A 19,353-nucleotide genomic window follows, 5' to 3' on the forward strand; every position below is an offset into this window, starting at 1 on the left:
AGCTTTCAGATCTGTCCATGCACAGCCAGTTAAAAAATAAGCATCTACAAGTGATGCAGCTCAAGCTTCTTGGCTGCCATGGGCAGACCTGCAGACCTGCAAGGAGACATCAGCAGATTAAAAGAGAAGACACTGCCCTTGTTAGAGCTCTGACCCAGGCTTTCTAGGTGAAGTTACCATTTCAGATGCCACAATTACTCAGCAGCCCTAACCCTGCCATCTTTATCAGCACAAGGATGAGTGTGTGAGAACTAAGGCAGGCAGAACAAGAGCAGCTTCAGAGGCCACAGACCCTGCTCCACTACCTCTGAAAAGCTCTGCTACATAATGGGGTCCTTGGGCAATGGCAGACAGCAGTGCTCAGGCTGCTGAGCAAAACTCACCGAGCCCACTTCTTACAAGCCATGCAGTGTGCAGGAACAAGTTCTAATAAAAAATGAAGTTCCACACCCAGTACAACAGTATCAGACACACAGAACCCTTGCAAAATCAGATTTTCACTAAAGACGACTGCTACTATCAGATGGCACATGGCCCATCACCACACTAACCAGCCTTGGGTCAAGCAGAGCTGGCTGCTTTTCTCTAGCTTTTAACCCTGGCCATCCCCACTTCCCCTTCTAAAAGGAAAAAATAGCCCTGCATGAGGCAGAATAACAACACAGAAGGGAAGTAAGCTTGGCTCTGAGAGCTCTGAGGCCCCAGAGGTCTCCTGGAGCTCAGCTGGAAGGTTGCTCCTCTGCAGTGACAGGGCATCACTTAAACAGAAAGCTTTTAGTCCACTTAAAAAAAGCAGACAAAATCCATAAGAAGAGTCACAAATTGCTTTCCTGCCATGCTACAATCCCATTTAGGGACTCTGGAGCATTAATTGCTCTGCCTCTAGGGATAATTTACACAGGAGACCTCTTACAGGGACACTATCTGGAGCTGTTTGCAGGCTTACAGCTGGAAAATGCAACAGCAGGGAATGCTGTGCAGTGCTTCTGTGTGACATGGAAAGCTATGCTTATGTTCAGAGCAGACCAGAGATACAGCACCAAGGTTCCAGTTCAGTATGCAGAGGTGGATATATACATATATACACACACAGATGGCTCATAGACACGACACACAGAGTGTCTCAAAAAGGTTAAAAGGCTTTTTTTTCTCTCCTTTCCCCTAGGGAGGATCCAGAAGCATTGCTTAGGAACCAACAATGGCCCAGTTTCCAACTGCAAGACCAAAACAACTACTGAAGCATCCATAAAACTGGCAGATGCTCCAGCATTAATATCCATCCTCGTGTTCACAGTTCACCCCATTCATGTGAAAGTGGCAGCTTTCTTCTCCCGAGAAACGTTCTTGGGAAGGCATTCTCTTTTCCCAGAGCAAAAGGAGACAACAGTTCATGTGGAAGGGGGCCAGGAGGAGGGCCTTTACACCAAGTCAGCTGTTAGCTTTTTGGATAATCTAGAAAACACAGCATTCAGAGGAAGTTTTAGGGATGAGCCTTGTGTCCCTGCACATGGTTGGACCAACACTCAACACAGAGCTGAGGAACAAGGCACAGCTGCAGACCTGCAGAGGAATGGCCAAAGGCACAGCGCTACAGTAGTTAAGATCAAGAATGGCAGCTTCTGCACTGAGAGATCTTAATCTCTCAGCTGAGCTGTGGATTGCTTCCCTCACTTTACACTTGCACAGTGATTTCTTTGTTCTGCTTAGTTCTGGGCACAATTCTTTTTTTCAGTACTACTTTCTCCCTCTGCCCAGGGAGTCGGAGGCTCAGTAACCAAACACCATGTTTTCCTCTTCATGAAAATCAGTTTAATTGCTGTTCCTGGGTAACATCCGTTCCATACAACTTCTGCCACTCCTTTCTGAGAGGGCTCTCCTGATGGTTAAGGGCCACACGGATCCCATTTGTAGATAGATCTACTTCATCCTCCTCCCTTCACAGCCCTGGATAAATGGAGTCTTATACATTAAGAAGTCAACAACACCACGGACACATAAATTGCCAAAGCAACTTCTAAGAACAGAGTTGTCTGCTCTGCCTGTAGAGCAGGCCACTGCAGAGGGTATTAACACTCCCTGAGTTTGGAGCAAGGCTCAGACTGCAATCCAGCCCAGAACACAGTGCAGAGACCCAATGAAAAGAGAAACAGACCCAGCTGACCACAGCCAAACCCCAGAGTATCATCAGGGAAAGAAACGAGCTGATAAGACCAAGTTTGCACAGAACACTTTGTTTCTTCCAGTAGCTACACAAACCAACACTCAGGCTTTTAACCATAACTTTTTTTCTCTTTTATAAATAAGCAGAAAGTGGGACATGCTCTTCTAAGAGTGACCTTCCTTCTAGAACTCACACAAGCTTGCAGGATGTAATTCCAAAAAGAGCACGTCAGAAAAAGAGATTTCAAAGATAAAAGCAATTTGATTTCACCCCTTAGCATCACAGTTTGCAGCTGCTAGGAGGCAGCCATACACATTTCTACTATAAAGAGAGTATAAAAAGAAGTAATTCTTAAAAGCATGGTGCAGAAAACTTGAGCAGCCTCTCAAACTGCAGGTAATTTGTACTTAGAGATGCCAGGAAGTTAATTCTTCAATTTATGTACAAAGATTCTCCTACTGTAAGCCTGCCATCAAATAACTTCTTTAGGAGAGAGCAATAAAAGCAGCTGTATCACTGTCCTCATTAAGGCTGCCTTTTCAGAGAAACATTTCAAACAGAATCGATTGTCATACAGAACTGCATCAGACAAGGAGAATGCAGACAACAGCACACATCTTACCTCAAACACAGTCAGACTGTACATCATCACGTAGTCATTCCTTGTGCTTGACAGGAAATAGAGGCAGAACCTCCAGGCTCCTATCTGCTGGGCGAAATTATTTAAAAGCTCCTCTGAAAAAAACAAAGCATTAGAAAATGCATTAAAATACTCAAGCTGCAAACAGAGTCATAACAATGTACATACAGCACACACCGAGCTCAGAATAAAAAGCCACGTCCAGGGTCTCTCAAACAACCAGGGCAGGGGGTATCACACTCAAAAACCTTGAAAATAATCCAACAGCAGGCTTCAATGAAAGAAAATAAGTGTGTCAAGTGACAGAAGTCCTACACTGGGCTAAGTGCTGGATGTTGAGACAAGATGGAAAGAGAAAAAATATATTAAAAAAATTGCTCTTGTTTAAATGCAATCGCTTCAGGAGACATTGGCTTGGTAAGTCAGCACCAAAAGCCTCAGCACCTCCAATGATGGTGGGCACCTCAGGTCAGGCAGCTGTACATTAAATTGAGCAGGAAGGAGAAGCTGCAAGGGCTGTGCTACAGGCTGGCCACATTTCAGCCTTCACAGTGGGTTTCCTTTCTGCAGCTAGACTAAGAGAACAGGGAGATACTGAAAGGAACACAGCAATGGTATTTGTGATACCTCCACTTGGACTAAACGAAAAGCTACGATGGAGATCCACTCTAGCACTGCAGGTGATCTCAACAGAAGAATAGTTGGCCAGTTGCTCAATAATTCATCCAGATTTTTGGAATAAATCTTTCACACTAATCATACCTTTGCACTGAAGTTTCAGAAGTGGCAGAAGTTTGAGAAGAAAAGCAGAATGACCTATTGGTGCCCATTAGGCACAGCAGAAAGGAGCTGTTCTGGAGGACCAGGGTGATCTCTGCTGGTTTTCAGGACACATTTAATAACATCACTCAAAATGAAATCTCACTGGTTATTCCCCCTTATCATTTCACATTAATTAGGACATTCTTCTGCTTTCCCTCCCTGGGGCAGGACAACTCCTCAAGTCCTCGAAGCAGAAGGTGGGCATTTTCCAAGCCCAGCAGCCTAACACCATGCAGGCAGAAAAAAACCCCAACATCCCTCCTCCACCCAAGTTCCCACTCAGTAAAAAGAATCTGCAGCTCCATGCTCACAGGAGCAGTCACTGATGTCAGTTACCTGTGGTGGGATCTCCCAAACCCCCATCAGCCCTTACTTCAATTCACACAAGCAGGAGAGACAGCGATGCCAGTTCTGCATCGGACAGGGCACTTTTCCCTGCTGTATTTGTTTAATAACAGCACAAAGTGACCTCTGCTGAGGTCTGCAGGCAGCACAACGCAGTGGGACTGGCCCTTGGAAGGAGCAGGCACTCACCTATCTCCCGCTTCCTCTCATTCGTTGTGCAATTGTGGAAGAACTCAGTCATCAGACTCTCCAAAGCCCGGAGCGAGGCCTCTTCAGATGCCTGCAAACATCATCAAGAGGAAGGAGTTAATGCAGATTTCCACTCTGAATTGCACTCAGTGTAGATGATTTCTTAAAAGACAGCACTTGGAGGTCGACATCCCTTGTGCCACGAAAGCAGAAGAATGAAATCCAGACAAAAAGAGCAAAGCAGTGTAGGATTCAAACTGCTCACTGCACCCAGCAGCAACAAGGTTTGTCAAAGGGAAAGCCGGGACCATCGCTAAAGGATCACTTGCTCAGTTGCATTAAGCAGTGACACCAGTGGGAAAAGGTTCCTCCTTGCCCCTGGGGGCAGTCAGTAGCCACAAATCAGCTCAGCTGTGTCACATGATTCTCACAAAAACAGCAAATTCCAGCCAAGATGCTTCCAGCTGATGCCTAGAAGGGCGCACATCTGCAGCACCAAAAGAACTGTGGGGGCAGCAGCTCCAGACATGAAAGCATTTCCAGCCCTTTGAGAAGGGACACGCAAGCATTCAGAGGTTTGATTAAAGATCTGGGCCCCCTGTAGCTTTTAGTATTGGAAATAGTTACAGCTCGGTATGGGTGAGTCAAGGTTACAGCAATTTCATGCCTCTCTGGAGCCGAGATTTTAGTGCAGTAATATCCCAGCGCTGAGGATGGCCTCTACCTGCACTGCAGCTCCCTTTCAACTGAACCCAATAAAGGATGGCCTTAGGAAGCAGCAGGTCCGTGCCATGGCTGTGCTATTCCCCTCCCTCTCACGTTTTCAACTCATGCTGTCAACAACAAATGCTGCAAGATTCAGGGCCCAACTTCCCTCTGTGTAGAAACAAAGCAAACCAGGAAGAAAACTTGAAAATTCTGCCTCTTAAAAATAAAACCCAACCCACCCAGTGCCTGGCAGCCCTTTGCAGAGAGCAGAGCAGGACAGCCCACAGGAGCACCACTGCTGCCCACTCCCAGCTCTCCCACCATCTTCAATTGTTCGGCAAAGGAAGACAGGATTTCAGCCTCTTTTTTTCCTTCTGTCCCCTTCCCATCACCCCCCATAAAACGCCTGCTCTAGAAAGCAAGGACTACATTAGCAAAAAATAGAACATTCTGCTAGCGAGCAACTGGCTTAAAATAGCCTACAATCGAATCAAAGCCACTCTGTCAACTTAAGGGAAAGCAAAGCACTCAGTCACTGCCTCCATCCATGTGCACGTGGCCTCTGTGGGCAGCTGCCCCTGAGCTGCCCCCCCATCCCACAGCCCCCAGTGCCCAAACAGAAGCAGTGCTGTAGTGAGAGCTCCTTTTGAAGAGCCCCGTAGCTTTCGAGACATCAGGACACAGCTGAGCAGCCACTTCTGTGAATTTCTCTCCTGGATGCTTCATGCTGTTGCAAATTCCTTCCTAACCTACTTAACTCTCAGTAAGATTCAGAGAGAATTTCAGTATTTCCATAACACAGAGTCCCACTGGCAGCTTTGGTTGCCCTACACCCATAAGGCAGTTTTCATGCTGGCTCCCATTGACTCGTTGGAGTAAGGCTTCCCCCCTGGAAGCTTTGCTCTCTCCATCTCCATGCTCCACATTGCTTTAGTTCAATGGAAAGCACTTGCTCCTTGCACAGAGATAGCAGGATGTGAAGGGTTTGGGATGAGTAAGTCAAACTTCCTTTAGGAAGGATACTCAAGATTAATCTTGCTGGATTTTTTAAGGTAAGATTCAAGATTAGGAGGCCCAGGAGAGACCTCATAGCTCTCTACAACTCTCTGAAAGGAGGTTGTGGTGAGGTGGGGGTTGACCTTTGCTCCCTTGTGATAGGATTACAGGGAATGGACTCAAGTTGCACCAGGGGAGCTTCAGGTTGGATGCAAGGAAAGATTTCTTCTCTGAAAGAGTGGTCAGAAAATGGAATGGCTGCCCAGGGAGCTGCTAGTCACTGTCCCTGGAAGTGTTCAAGAAACATTCAGATGGTGTACTAAGGGAAATATTTAGTGGGGAAACATTGGTGATAGGCGGACAGTTGGACTGGATGATCTTGGAGGTCTTTTTCAACCCTGGTGATGACTCTATGAGGATTCATTTCCTGCTTTTGGAAGTTGCAGTTTTCATTACTGACCATATGCTGCATCCTCCACTGACTCCCTGCTACCTCAGTTCAGAGGTGTGGAAGATGACTGTAGGAACACAGCCTCTGACACTAAGCAGCACTACTGCAATATCCCAAGTGTCAGGAGCAGGAGGGAAGAGGAGCACAAGGCTGGCACTGCAAAAGCTGTGACCAAAGCATAGCATTGGCACCTCGTCCTGTTGAAGCTCATCTTGTTGGCCTCAGCCCATTGATGCACATCCCTCTGCAGGGCCTTCCCACTCTCAGGCAGATTAACTCTTCATCCCAGCTCAGTGCCACCTGCATTGTGACTGTTTTATGCTCCCACTTGACCTCTCCCTGTTGTTCCTGAGGTGTGGCCGAGGGCAGATGAATCATAGAACGGCCTGGGTTGAAAAAGATCTCAAAGATCATCCAGCTCCAACCCCTGCTGTGTGCAGGTCACCAACCAGCAGTCCAGGCTGCCCAGAGCCACATCCAGCCCGGCCTTGAATGCCTGCAGGGATGGGGCATCCACAGCCTCCTTGGGCAACCTGTGCCAGTGCCTCACAGGTGGAGCAGCAGTGATCAGACTGGACCTGCAGTGGGCTCTGCACAGACCAAAGCTAGCCAGGTTCCCACACGCGTTATCTGCTGCACACCAAATGCTCCCCACTCTGGAGATGGCCATGACAGAAAGGCAGAGAGCAGCCTTCTGCATTTGGTAGTGCCTCTGGGTATCCCCAGGTTAACCTCGCATGGGGCACGCTGCAATGATCCAACTTGCATGCAGCTCTCAGATAACTGGGTCATGGTAAAGAGGATGCAAGGACGTGTGCTGCTGGAGAACTGCAGAGGGAAGTTACTGTCCTTAGCCCATTGGAATTATCCAGTGAGGCCATAATAAGCACAGAACTATTTGCAGGACCTGTGCTGAACCCCGCTGTGATATCTCCAGTGTCACCACTCACATTAAGACGCAGGCAGCCTCCACTCCAGGACACTTCTGTGTTGGAGGAAAGGGAACAAAAGGGGTCTGGGGAAGGAGCCGCTGCCTCTGCCCCAGGCAGCACACAGACACACCAGGGGCTGCCCCAGCCCCACAGAGACGGGCAGGCAGGGTGAGGTGACCCCACAGGCAATCAGAGCCAGCAGTGCTCACACTTCTCAATTCATTAAAGGCAGCCAAGGTCAGATTCCATGTGTCACCATCCATGTGCCCCACCGCTTGGGATTCTTTAAGTCCAGCAAATCCCACAGCTTCAGACAGCGCCATCAGCCTCAGCATGGTTGGGTGACACACAACACAAATGTGCCAGGATGCTGGCGGCAGACCTGCCAACAATGGCACTCTTGGAATTGCCCATCTGACCCAGTGAGGCTGCCAGCAAGCAGCGTTGGAGCTCCAGTAGCCAGGACACTGCAAAGCTACGCCCTGACCACCCCCAGCTCTGTGCTGATAATTTTAAGGGCGATTCAATAACTTATCAAGACACAGGTGTGCAGTTGCTTACTCACAGCATTTATCTCTGAGCTCCAACCTTTAATACTGGTCCCATACAACCAGACGAGCAAGACTCACAGGTGAGCATGTAGCTTCCTCTCTGAACAGCAATTACTTGAATACCCACAAAGACATCCCTCATCCAGGAAATCCTCCAAAAATCATAGAATTAAAAAAAGGAGATCTGTCAGATCCCCAGGTCTGATCCACCCCCCCATGCCCACATCCCTCAGTGCCACATCCCCACAGCTCTGGAGCACTTCCATGGACGGTGACCCCACCACTCCTGTGCAGCAGTGCCACTGCAGCACCGCTCTTTCTGACAATAAATGTTTCCAAATTCCCAACCTAAACCTCTGCTGGTGCAACTTAAGTCCCATTTCCTCTTGTCCTAAATAAAAAGGATCAGCAAAATCTAGATATACCAGCTGACCGTTTTAAGAGGTGAGTGCCATTAACTGACATCAACTTCTCTTTAGGAGAACAGCATTAATAGCTGCCTACCTGTGGCATTTTGGACTGCTCGGGGTCCAAATCAGTGCACCAGACAAGGCTCTGAAGGAGCTGTCTCTCCATACCTGTCATAGGCTCAGCCCTCACAAGGACGAGCTGCAGCGAGTGGGAGAAAATAGACAGGACAGCAATATCAACAATAAAACACTTGGGGCCACGCTGATGAGAGCTGCTGCCAGACGTAGGAATTGGGCTGTGGCTGCAATTTCGACCCTGCGTGTTTGAGCAGAGAATGCTAAGTTTAGTTCACATCGAACCAAAGACATTCTCCCTCTTACAAAAGCATCTGAGTATTCTGGGAAATATGAAAGTGCTTATAAAAGCCATAACAGCTTCTAAAGCTATTTAAGTTTTTCCAGAAGAGCTTCCATTTAGAGCACACTTGCCTTTTTTATCCCCTTACCCCCCAGTTTTGTTTTCTATTCTCTAAAGATCAGAGCTACAAAGCAGGAAAGCTGTGTGCCTCAGCCAGCCCCAACCACCAGCTTCATTGGCCGTGGCCACGCCAGATTGTCACTGCACTCTCATAAATAAATGCTCTTAGAAAATGAAGCCATCATTTCTGCAAGAGGAAAGCTTTCCCCTAATGCCTGGCCATAAAACCCCACGCCGTTAACCTTTTGATGGCTGCTATTAACAGCTCAGCAGAGAATCGATCATACAAATGACGCTCAAATACGGCCCTGCAGCTGATGACAACAGCAAGAGGTTTTGTGGGCTTTTTTAATGCACTTGGAAATGGATATCACTAAGACAAAATTATGGCAACCTCCTGCACAAAGCCTTTTTTTCCTCCTCTTTGTTTGCTAAGATGTTAATTGCAGCTGCAGCCTCACAGAGGTGCCTCCTGCTGTCCTTTGGGCAGCGCTGTATCAGCAGGGACACTGCACTCCTGTCCAAGCCAGAAGTGCTCCTGCAGGAATTCCCACTGTGCCCACATTGGCAACTGCTGGTAGAACAAAATTCATTAATTCCTCATCTCTGCTGCCTCTAAATGATACTGTCCCATTCCCTTTCACTTGGGAACCTTCTGCATCCACTTCTGTGCAGTCACTTACTGACAGTCACACGCACAGATACAAACCATCACACTTTGCTGCTGTATTTTCTTCCACGTATCACCAGGCTGGATGTGGCTCTGGGCAGCCTGGTCTGATGGTTGGTGACCCTGCTCGTAGCAGGGGGGTTGAAACTAGATGGTCATTGTGGTCCTTTTGAACCCAGGCCATTCCATGACCCTATGATATACTATTTACAGTATTACAGATCATTTTTAAGCACGCAGTAAAGTGGATTATACACATAATGTGTATGCACGTGCCCTGACACAACAACTTACTCATCAGCTTTACCAACTACCAGGGTGTCTTCCAGAGTCCCTCCCCATCCCAGCCCCAACGCAACAGGAACTCCCACATCATCAGTGATGGCCTCAGGAGGTGCTGGGTCATTTCAAGCCTGCATGATTCACCACAGCCTTCCTTCTGCTGCTGCCAGCAAAGCACCAGCATTGGCACTGCTTCGGTGACCCGCAGAGCAGCTGTGGGCTGCGCTGTGCAGTGAAGTCTGGGGAAGAACTGAAGCACAGCAGCAACAGAATCAGTGCAATGGAGTGCTTCAAAAACCAAAACACAGCCGTATGACACCCAATGCACACTCCAGAAGGAACGAGTGCACGCTACGCCGAGGCAGAGCTGTGCAGCTCAAAGCAGTGCTGTGTTGCAGCTCCTTGTTCCCAGCTAACTATAGGAGAAGACTGGGTTTCCACACACATTCCACAGGTCTCAGACAGAACTGCAAGGCTTGCCCAGAAGCCTTCAGATAGGAAGCAGTGCACAGCCCCACGGCAGACGTGTTCCCCTGCAGCACGCTGCTGATGATATCAAGCTCTCAATTTCCTCGTTGCATTTCAGACATGTTTTTGTGGTTTCATGAACTGAAACTAGGCTGAAACCAGTGCCGTGAGAGCAGTGCTGGCTCCTGGTGCCATTTCAGGAGACCTCCCGGCTGCAGCACGCAAGCAGTCCTCTGCTTCATTTGCTCCAAGAGCCACCACTCCTGCAGTGCACTGACAAGATGCTGATTCTGCAAACTCATTTCTCTTATATCGCAATTTAAGCCAAAAATCTGCCACAGAAGTCATGAATTACTGTTCTAAGGGCAGTGAAGAGTGAAGGAGGCAGCGAACGTGTTATGCTGTGCTCAGATCCACCGTGACAAAGCTGATGCCCAGCACTTGAGCTGGGGAATCCTGCCTCTACTGCTCATCAATTCAGAACTGTCAGACTGCACCTCAGGAATCAATGTGCTTTATTTAAACATCAGCCTAAAAGCAACCGTAGGCTGAACAGCGCTGCACAGAGAACAGGCCATGAGAAGGCAGCAGTGATAAGCTGGTTTCTGGAGCAGGATAAAGAGATCACCTTACCTGTAAACATCATCAGTACACAGGTAATCAGGCACCTTTTAGAATACCTACAGGATCATATTTCTACAATCATCTTGTACAGGCAGGTTCAGTTACCTGGGTTCAGGTTTTAAGGCTGAACTTTGATTAACAGCCTCAGATGTGTGAGGCAGATCCTTTCCAAACTGATGGTTTGTGATCAGGAACCGACCCTGGGGCCATCCAGCAGTCATCCTGCTGCTCACAAAGGCTGCTCCGCAAATGGCAACTCAACAATCACAAAGCACTGCTACCAATGCTGGAGAAGACTTGGCAACACATTACTTCCCCCAAACAAATGGCTCCTAGAGTCACAACGTACAGCTGAGAAGCGTAGAAGCATCTCACACAGACTACAGTCAGTATTCTCCCTTATGACTGCAAACTGCCATAGCACAGGGGCATCAGATGGGTACACACAGGGGATATGAAAACTGCTGTTAGGACAGTTAGATCCATCAATCCTGCAGCAGCCACGAGCTGCTCATAGACAGTTCTCAACTGCTGCCCGCTATTTCTTAAGCTGTCACTGATGGCACACTTTTGTCTGGGGCTTTATCAGAAAAGCAGGGGTCAGTGAGCTTTTTGGATGGACGCTGCAGGTGCTGAAGCACCACACGGTGCTCTGCTTCTCTCCCAGGGTTCAAAAGGAACTTGCAGTCTTACAGCGATGTCTAGAAAGTCACATCTGAAGGGCACAAGGCTGTGACTGCAGCACTGCGGTCTGTTCACCCACTTCGCATCCCCGGGGGCTCTCCCATGTCCCACACTGCACAGGACAGCCCTGTCCTTCCTCGTGATGCTCACAGGTGTGAGACAACAGCTGCAGGGCACAGACCACTTCCCCTTTCCTCTGCAGAGGGGAATGCAGGCAAGCACAGACAGGATCACAGCGCTGGCCCCACAAGCAAATGCACACAACACATTGACTTTGAGATCCCCCCCGTATCTCAACTGAAATAACCCAAGTTTTAAAAAGGCACTGGGGGGAAGAACCCAAACCCACAGCATTTTGGCCAGAAGCACGTTGGGGGACAGCAGGGCCAGGTGTGCCAAGAACAAATCAAATTCTGAAGGAAAAAAAACCACACACTTCCTCACTCAAATGGTCCACAGCAAATAGATGAACTGCCAAGAGATGTATCCAAGCATGGGGTCCACTTACAACAAACACCTTCAGGTTTTAGCTGTGTCTTCCTGAGTCACACAAATGCAGCAGCTCCTCTGACCAGAGAGGAGGAGGCTGGAAAAGCGTAAAGATGTGACAGGCATCAGCTGATGTGCATCAGCACCAAGATGTCCACAAAGCATTAATAGCTTTTCCAGAACACTTCTCAAATACTTTACTGAGTGCAAATCCACACTGGTGTATCTGAGCCTGCAGACAACTCAATATGTGGACATACAACCTGAACTGCAGCTGTTTGCAGGCCCAGCTTCAGGAGTCTGAGGGCATGCACACACGCGTGGCTGGAAATTGAAAGCACTACAGTAAGTAAAGAAGAAAATGAATGCAAAAAGAAAATACTTATTCAGCAACTTCTGAAAATGGCACTTCTATTCAGATGCAGCTTAAGCTGCTCTGCAGGGAGAAAGAAGTCCCCCCTTTCTTTGTGGAAAACAGGCTGGGGTCAACAAAGCAAGGCTGGTGCTACAGGGAGCCTGGGACAAGGGCTGCACCTTGCCCAACACCCTGCAGCAGCAAAATCCAAATCCCAGCATGATGACTACAGTGTGCAGAGACATGGTGCTTTCTAGGACACTGGAAAAGAAGAGAAACCTCACAGTATTGCAAACTGAAGTGCTGGCAAAGGCCACTAAAACTCATGTTGGGTTTAAGAGCATACATGAAACTATTGTGGATAACATCATCAAAACACGTCTGTAAGACTTGGTTTCTTTTTTAATTAATGCTTCCAAAGAACAGTACGTTCAGGAAAAGCATCTAGCCTGTTTAAAGCAAAACAAGATGTTGACACCCGCAGTGCCCCAGCTTCTTGGGCTGCTTCCCAGCAGCAGAGCTTGCTCCTCTCCCTGCACCTCCTGCAGCACTGGGGCCCACTGCAAAGCAAACTCTTTCTCCTGAGCGCTGGCTGCCCTGCGGGCTGAGCCCCACACAGGGCTGTGAACAGCAAAGCCCTGCTGCTGAGCACCTACCTCAGCGTGCACAGCGGAGATGTTAGGCTGCTGACTGCACTGGCTTCCTCTTTCCTTCAGCCCAACCACGGCAGAGCTGCTCCCTGCAGCTGCCCCTGCAGAGTCCTGTGCTGCTCTCAGACACCAGCTTCAGCTCCTGGAGCGGTTTCAGGCTCTACACTCAGACAAATCTCAGTGGAAGAAGCTGGATGTTGCCCTCAGTCTAGCAGAAAAGAACTGGCAGCGTTGTAACGTACAAGAAATCACCTCACCCACTGCAGCAACACTGCATCAATCAAGCACGACACAATTTGCAAAGCTAGGATTTTTTCCAAATGGGGGATTTCTCTAGAAGGTAAGATCCCATCCTCTTGCCTTCAGTGCTGGCTTGGCACCCCGACAAGGCAGAATGCACATGAGACGAGCATGCTGCTGTCACAAAGAAGGGGACAAAGGAAATGTGACAACCCGTCTCCACACTGCAATTAAAGCTGTAAGAAAACATCACATCAAACTGCTAAAAATACACAGAGAGTTGCAGACCCAGCTACAAGCGTAGAGATGCTGAAACAAACAGAAGATTTGGAGCACAAATGCAGAGTGTTGGAAAATTGTAAAAGAAATGTTCTCAGCATGATCCCTATGGGAGAGGAATTAGGAAACACTGGGGGAAAAAAGTAAGGAATTTGTGATGTTGCTGAAGGAACACCATCTGAGATGTTGAAAGGTAAACAGGAATCAGAAACAGGGAGAAAGAAGGCAGGAAGATGTGCTGGAAAGCCCTCGCTTCCCCGCAGAACATCTCTGCCATCCTTGAGGTGCTCTCGTGCTGAAATCAGAGAGGTCACCCCAACCATTCCCAGCCTCCTCCTGGAGCACAGAACTCTTCCTTCTGTCCTTGTGGCTGCAGACAGAGCCTCAGGGCTGCCTGGAACAGAGGTCACTGCTCAATGGAGATAACAAGCCTGGAAGGAAGCTCAGTGCTTTCTCTCTACCAAACTGTTAATATTTACACTCGTGTTGGAACACAGAGAGCTTTCCAACAGATCTGCTGCATCCTTCACCTCCGCACGCGGCATTCAAAGCATTTCATTTTGAGACAGCAAAGTTAGTCAAGACCTCGTTCCTCTCAACATCAGAAGGAAGGTGCCATGTTAATTCCTGGGATGCAGAGAAGGCCAAGGCAGCAGTGACCCAAATAAAGACACAGCTACTGGTAGGAAATACCTGCTGACTGATAGAGGACAATGACTTGGATTTTTCAGGACATATAACACTACCAGCCAGGTGCCACTTACAGATGTAAAAGCAAGTGCTTATTTTTTTTTTTTCCTCCCCTCTATATTGCATATAACAACAGCAGAGTATCCTCCTGATCTAAGAGACAACACCTAACAACACACATTGAAGTAACTGAGCAGAACACAAGCTCCCAGCAGCTGTTAGGTATCTGCACACTGAGCCACCTCTTTGCAGCACTGAACCCAGCTGCATGAACTTCACTGCACACACCAGATTTTAATGCTTTCCCCTAAAACAATCCCAACAGCCACCACTCACCTCTCAGCCACAAACATCAGTCAGCAAGAGGAGGCTTCTCCAGATAGTACAAGGGATCTTAAGGCTCCATACTTTCGCTTTCATACCTTTTAGCCTGACTGGAGACAGCAGAAGCAGCATTTAGCTACCCAGCCTCTGAAACAAGATGTGTGACGTGCTTACAGGTAGGTGGGAAATGCAGAGCACTGTGCTGAATGCCATGGCATAGCTTGTGCCACCTGGCTCACCACATACTGCCTTCTGCAGCACTAAGAAACAGGTGAACAGCTCGCAGGCGTTAAGGCATTGCTCCCACTTTATGGTTTAGTGAAACGGGGATAATGCTACAGAGAGGCAGGAAAAGGCTGAGCGACTTGAAGGCTGAAAAAGGAAGCCAGATGTCAGAGCTGGGGCTGACACTTGCAAGTTCCTATTCTCTTGTTTCTCTTTCAGTAGCAAGTCAGAACAGCTCTAAAATGATTTACTTTTCTTTCTGAACTCCAAAAAGCTGTCAGAATGCAGGCTGTGACACCTCACGGCCTGGTGCTGTCATAGAATATCCCGACTTGGGAAGGGCCCATAAGGACCATCGAGTCCCACTGTCACTATTCCAGCTCCCAGCTTCACCTCTGCCATCCCCAAGGAGCAGAGGTGACCTCAGTGCTTCCTGCCCTCGTGGCACAGCAGCACGCAGCCTTACCCCACTCTCCTCCACCTCTCATTGCAGGGCATCCTGCAGCTCTCCAGGCAGAAGCAGCAGCCCAAGCAGCACAGTTTAAGCACCTCCAGCAGCAGGATGGCTGCAAAAGCAAGAGGCTGTTCCCGTGCCACATGGGACATCAGGAGCAGTCCCACTAACGTAGGATTGCCTCAGTGGGCCCACAGACCTGCTCTAACCACAGGGCCACCAGCTGAGCTGCGCCAACATCCACAATAGACGTGGGTTGCTTCCATCACTCACAGCAGGATGCTCCTCGGTAACCAAGGGTGACAGAATAACTTATTGCTCACAAGCAACCTGGCTAAGTACACCGTGATCCGGGCATACTTGATTCCTTAGCAGATGGAAGGCTTAAACCTCCCTGAGTTCTTCAAAGGAGGCTTTAAGCATAAGCAAATGACAGTACTTAGTGCTAAGAAAATGACAACAGGGATGTGAAATAAAAGTTAGAATGCTGCCGTGAAAAACCTAGAAAGATTCAAGCTACACACATCCCCTGCCTCCTTCCATTTCTGCAGGCTATGCTTCACACACAACAAGGACACGGCTTTTTTGGAGCCACCACTGCTACTCCTGTTGTGTGCTTCCCACTTTGCTACACGTTTCTGAGGCCTATTGACAGCAGGAAAGGCAAGTGCCTGCTGCACAGCTAACACAGGGCTTGAGGAGTCTCTGCAGTTCACTGACAGAACAGCTGATTTCACACGGCATCTTTAAAGCCAGATATCAAGCAAAACGATATGGCAGGGAAGGAGAGCCTGAGCTATTCTTCTGGTGGATGGCATGATACAGGTCTCAGATAAGCAAAGACGACATTCTCTAGGAGGTAACTGCCCGACTTGCAGCCTCCCATGAGGGTTCATTACGCACTATCTGGTGACTGCTATGCCCTAACGATCACAACTGACCCCTGACAGCCTCAGAGATGATCCATCATTGGTAGCAGAAGCAGAACAAGAGGTGAAGCATCAGCAGTGAAACAAAGGCAGAGCTTCTTTGGATGCAAAACAGTGCATTTGTTCTACAGACAAAATTTTTAAGCTTTTTTTCTTTTTTTTTTTTTAAATCAGCCAGGAGGAACCTAATGCTCGAGTAGGAAACACACTGATGCTTTTTGGTCTGCTCTAGAATTTCCTTATCAGTAGTGTAAGATTCGTGGAACGCAGCACCCTGAAGTGGCACATGCTGCCAACACACACGCAGTTTTCGAGCGCAGTGCGTGTCACTGCAGCTTCCCCTCCTGCCTTTGATGCTTCTCTCACTGACTGCTGCTCTCATCACTCCTCCTCAGTTAATCAAGCTCCAACTCATCACTGCTTCTCCTGCTTACAGCCTGCAGCTTTAACCCAGTTCATGATATAGAATCTGCTTTCCCAACTCTGGATTTTTACAGCGCAGTTTAATTATGCTGCATTCATTCCCAGTGTGCCTTACAGAATCTCATCTTCACACTTGTCCAACTGTCTCCAGGAAGGAGGGGGCACTAGCAGCAGAAGAGGCCCATCTGCAGGCTCCAAGGAGCATGGAACAGAAGGAAAATCTTCCACAGGACTCACATGAAGCGCTACAACAGTAAATTCTGCAGTGTGGCTTGATGACTGCTTCTCACCTGCCATACCCACTACTTGGCTTGTAGTTGAACCAAAAACGGAATGCTCAAGGTAAAAGAAAACAATGTGTAACTCAGCAGACTGAAAGAATATGTTTGTATGAAGGCAATGGAAAAATCAAGCCTCTTTGAGTCTGTGAGGTTACTGCTGTTCCCCTGAAGCACAGAACTTGCTAACCTCTTTTCACATGCACAGCAGCAGCTTGCTAAACACCACAGGTCCAACAAATCATCAAAACCCCACAGCATTTATTCACCTTCCTGAAGGGTGGTATTCACTGAGAAGAACAGTCTTGAGAACACTACCCTTGGCTCCAGCTTTGGCCAAAAGCCACCATCAGAAGGAGCCGTGTTGTCAGGCAGGAGTCATTCCCTGCTATGCTGGATGAGAAATCCACAGTGGCAGAGCAAGATCCCAACTCCCAGAAGGAAAAGGCTGCAAAGCCTGGGCCTGCAGCATCTGAGGGAGCTTAGAACAGATGGGGGCTGAAAACCAGACCGGCACCAACAGCATTCACTTGGCAAGGCCGCAGTGGGCCAGACAGGCAGCTCCCCATTCCCTGATCACAGAATGGCCTGGGTTGGAAGGGACCTCAAGGATCACGAATCTCCAACCCCCTGCCCAGCTCTCTCAGGCTGTCTTTGTAGCGGAGGTGCTGCAGCCCCCTGATCACTGCACCGTCTGTGCACACAGCTGCCATCTGCCAGCAGAGCACACCTGGCAACGCCGGGCCTTCCTTCAGATGGAAGCAGTGAAAAATAATATCGTCATTACTTAACATGACCCTGTGAGTGCCCGGAATGGAGCTGCAGACCTCTGGAGACAGACTGCAGGCTGGCTGAGCTCGAGCAGGGCTCTTAACACGCTTCTTCTTCCACTTATCGGGAGGAAAAATAAAGAAAGGATTGTGCAAATCACAGCCGCACACGGCCGGGCCGACACGGCGCTCCGTAAGGCGGAGATGCGGCCCGCCGCCCCAGGCCTGCGGGGAACGGCCGGCCCGAGTCGCCCTGAGCTCGGGGCTCCGTGCGGCCCTGCCCACAGCCCGTCCCGCACTCACCATGGCTGCGGGCCGTCCGTCCCACGGGGCGGCTCTGGGCTGGACGCCGCGCTCCGCTCACCTCATGGCCGCTCACCCCCCGTCCGCAGAGCAGCCGCCTCCCCCCAGGCCCCGAGGCCCACCCCCGGCCGCCGAGCACGGGGAGCCCCGGGGCGCTGGGAAGGGCCGCCGGATGGCAGACCGGCGCGGGCCGCTGGAGGAGCCGGGAGCGGCGCTGCTACGGGCGGAGCGGCCACAGCTCCTCCGGGCGCATCCTGCGGCTCTGCCCTCCCCGCCCCGCCCGCCGGAAGCGGCCGCCCGGCCCCACCGACCAATCGCAGCCGAGGCCGCGGGGCCCGGCGCGTGCGCACTCAGTTTCAGCACGCCTCTGTCCGCCATCTTGAAGGAGGGCGCGGTGTCTCGCAGGGCGGGGGGGAAGGTGCGCGCAAGGAGGTGCGCCTCGCCCCGCCCCTGCGCTGCTGCGCGTGCGCGCCCGGCTCTTCCCGCCCTGCAGGAAGCGGGAAGGGGAGGGGCGGGGCTGAGTTGGCCACGCCCCCTTCTGAGGGCTGGGCGTGCCGGCGAGCGGCGCGTGAACGGGGCGGGCGTTGCTTGGCAACGCGGTGGGGCAGGCGCGGCCTGGGCCTGGCTCTGAGCCCCGCTCTCCGCACGGTGACCCGGCTGGCCAGCCCGAGGCCTACCTTCGTTTCTTCCTACCGCATTTCTTATGGTTCCCAACGTCTCCTGTGGCATTTCCCGTTGCAAGAGATTGCTGAAACCAGCAGCTTAATAGGCTTTAGGGGACTGCGTACGGTATTGAACGTGCTTGCAGTTGCATTAGAGGATCAAACAAAACAGGAGAGGGAGAGAATTGAGCCGCCAGGCAGCGTAACTGACTGCAGGGATTGGCAAGGAGAGCAGTGCTGAGCAGCGCGTGCTTTTCCCACTGCCCATTTTCTTCCCCGTTCTGGCAGCACGCTGACCTGCACATCCTGCGCTTTCCGGTGCTGCATCCCCAGCTTTTGTAATCCCGTTTCCCTACACAGTCCGTGGGGCTGCAGCAGGTACAGGATTTGGGGCTGGCAGTCCGTCCTGAGCTCCACGGCCTTCGTCCCTGTTTTGGAAGCACCTCCCCAAGGCTGTGAGAGCATCTTCGTGCCCTGGCTGTGCTGGGATGGAGGATCCTATGCTGCATGGCTGGAGAAACCACTGCGGCCTCTGTGTGTCAATGTGGGGCTCCTTCTGTTTCTTAATCTCTTGCTAATGAGATTTTGCTGTCGTCTATCCAAGTTGGGAAAAGCCACAGAACATTCTTTGGTGAGGAAAAAAATAGAGAAAAAAACCCAATATCTACACTGGGAGGCCAAGGGGAAAGAATTAGTGAAAATTGTTCCTTGCTGCATGGTTTATCCCTTGGTTATCTTTGTTCTCGCTTCAGACCCAGCCAGGTATCTGTTTTCATCTCATTCTAATGCTTCTGCCACAAATTGAGCCATAACTCATTCTGAGCGCCATGTACAAGTGAGTGCTTCCACCCGGTCTGACTTCATGGAAAGG

The 19,353-nt window shown here is 49.9% G+C and overlaps 1 protein-coding gene across 2 annotated transcripts in view; it reads right to left on the reverse strand.

Annotated features, from left to right (window-relative positions):
• XPO6 (exportin 6) overlaps positions 1 to 18,091 on the reverse strand; it is a 49,114-nt gene extending 31,023 nt beyond the window's left edge. The window contains exons 1-3 of one of the 2 annotated variants that reach the window (XM_052679998.1): positions 17,821 to 18,091; positions 4,158 to 4,248; positions 2,784 to 2,896 (exon numbers count right to left, since the gene is read on the reverse strand). In XM_052679998.1, coding sequence (XP_052535958.1) covers positions 2,784 to 2,896; positions 4,158 to 4,248; positions 17,821 to 17,823 — 207 coding nt within the window. In that variant the 5' untranslated portion in view covers positions 17,824 to 18,091. The remainder of the gene's footprint in view (positions 1 to 2,783; positions 2,897 to 4,157; positions 4,249 to 17,820) is intronic. The other variant, XM_052679997.1, reaches the window with a different exon arrangement.
• Positions 18,092 to 19,353: the final 1,262 nt, after the last annotated feature.

The sequence above is a fragment of the Tympanuchus pallidicinctus genome, unplaced genomic scaffold (assembly GCF_026119805.1).
Source record: "Tympanuchus pallidicinctus isolate F22 unplaced genomic scaffold, pur_lepc_1.0 scaffold18, whole genome shotgun sequence".
Lineage (NCBI taxonomy): Eukaryota > Metazoa > Chordata > Aves > Galliformes > Phasianidae > Tympanuchus > Tympanuchus pallidicinctus.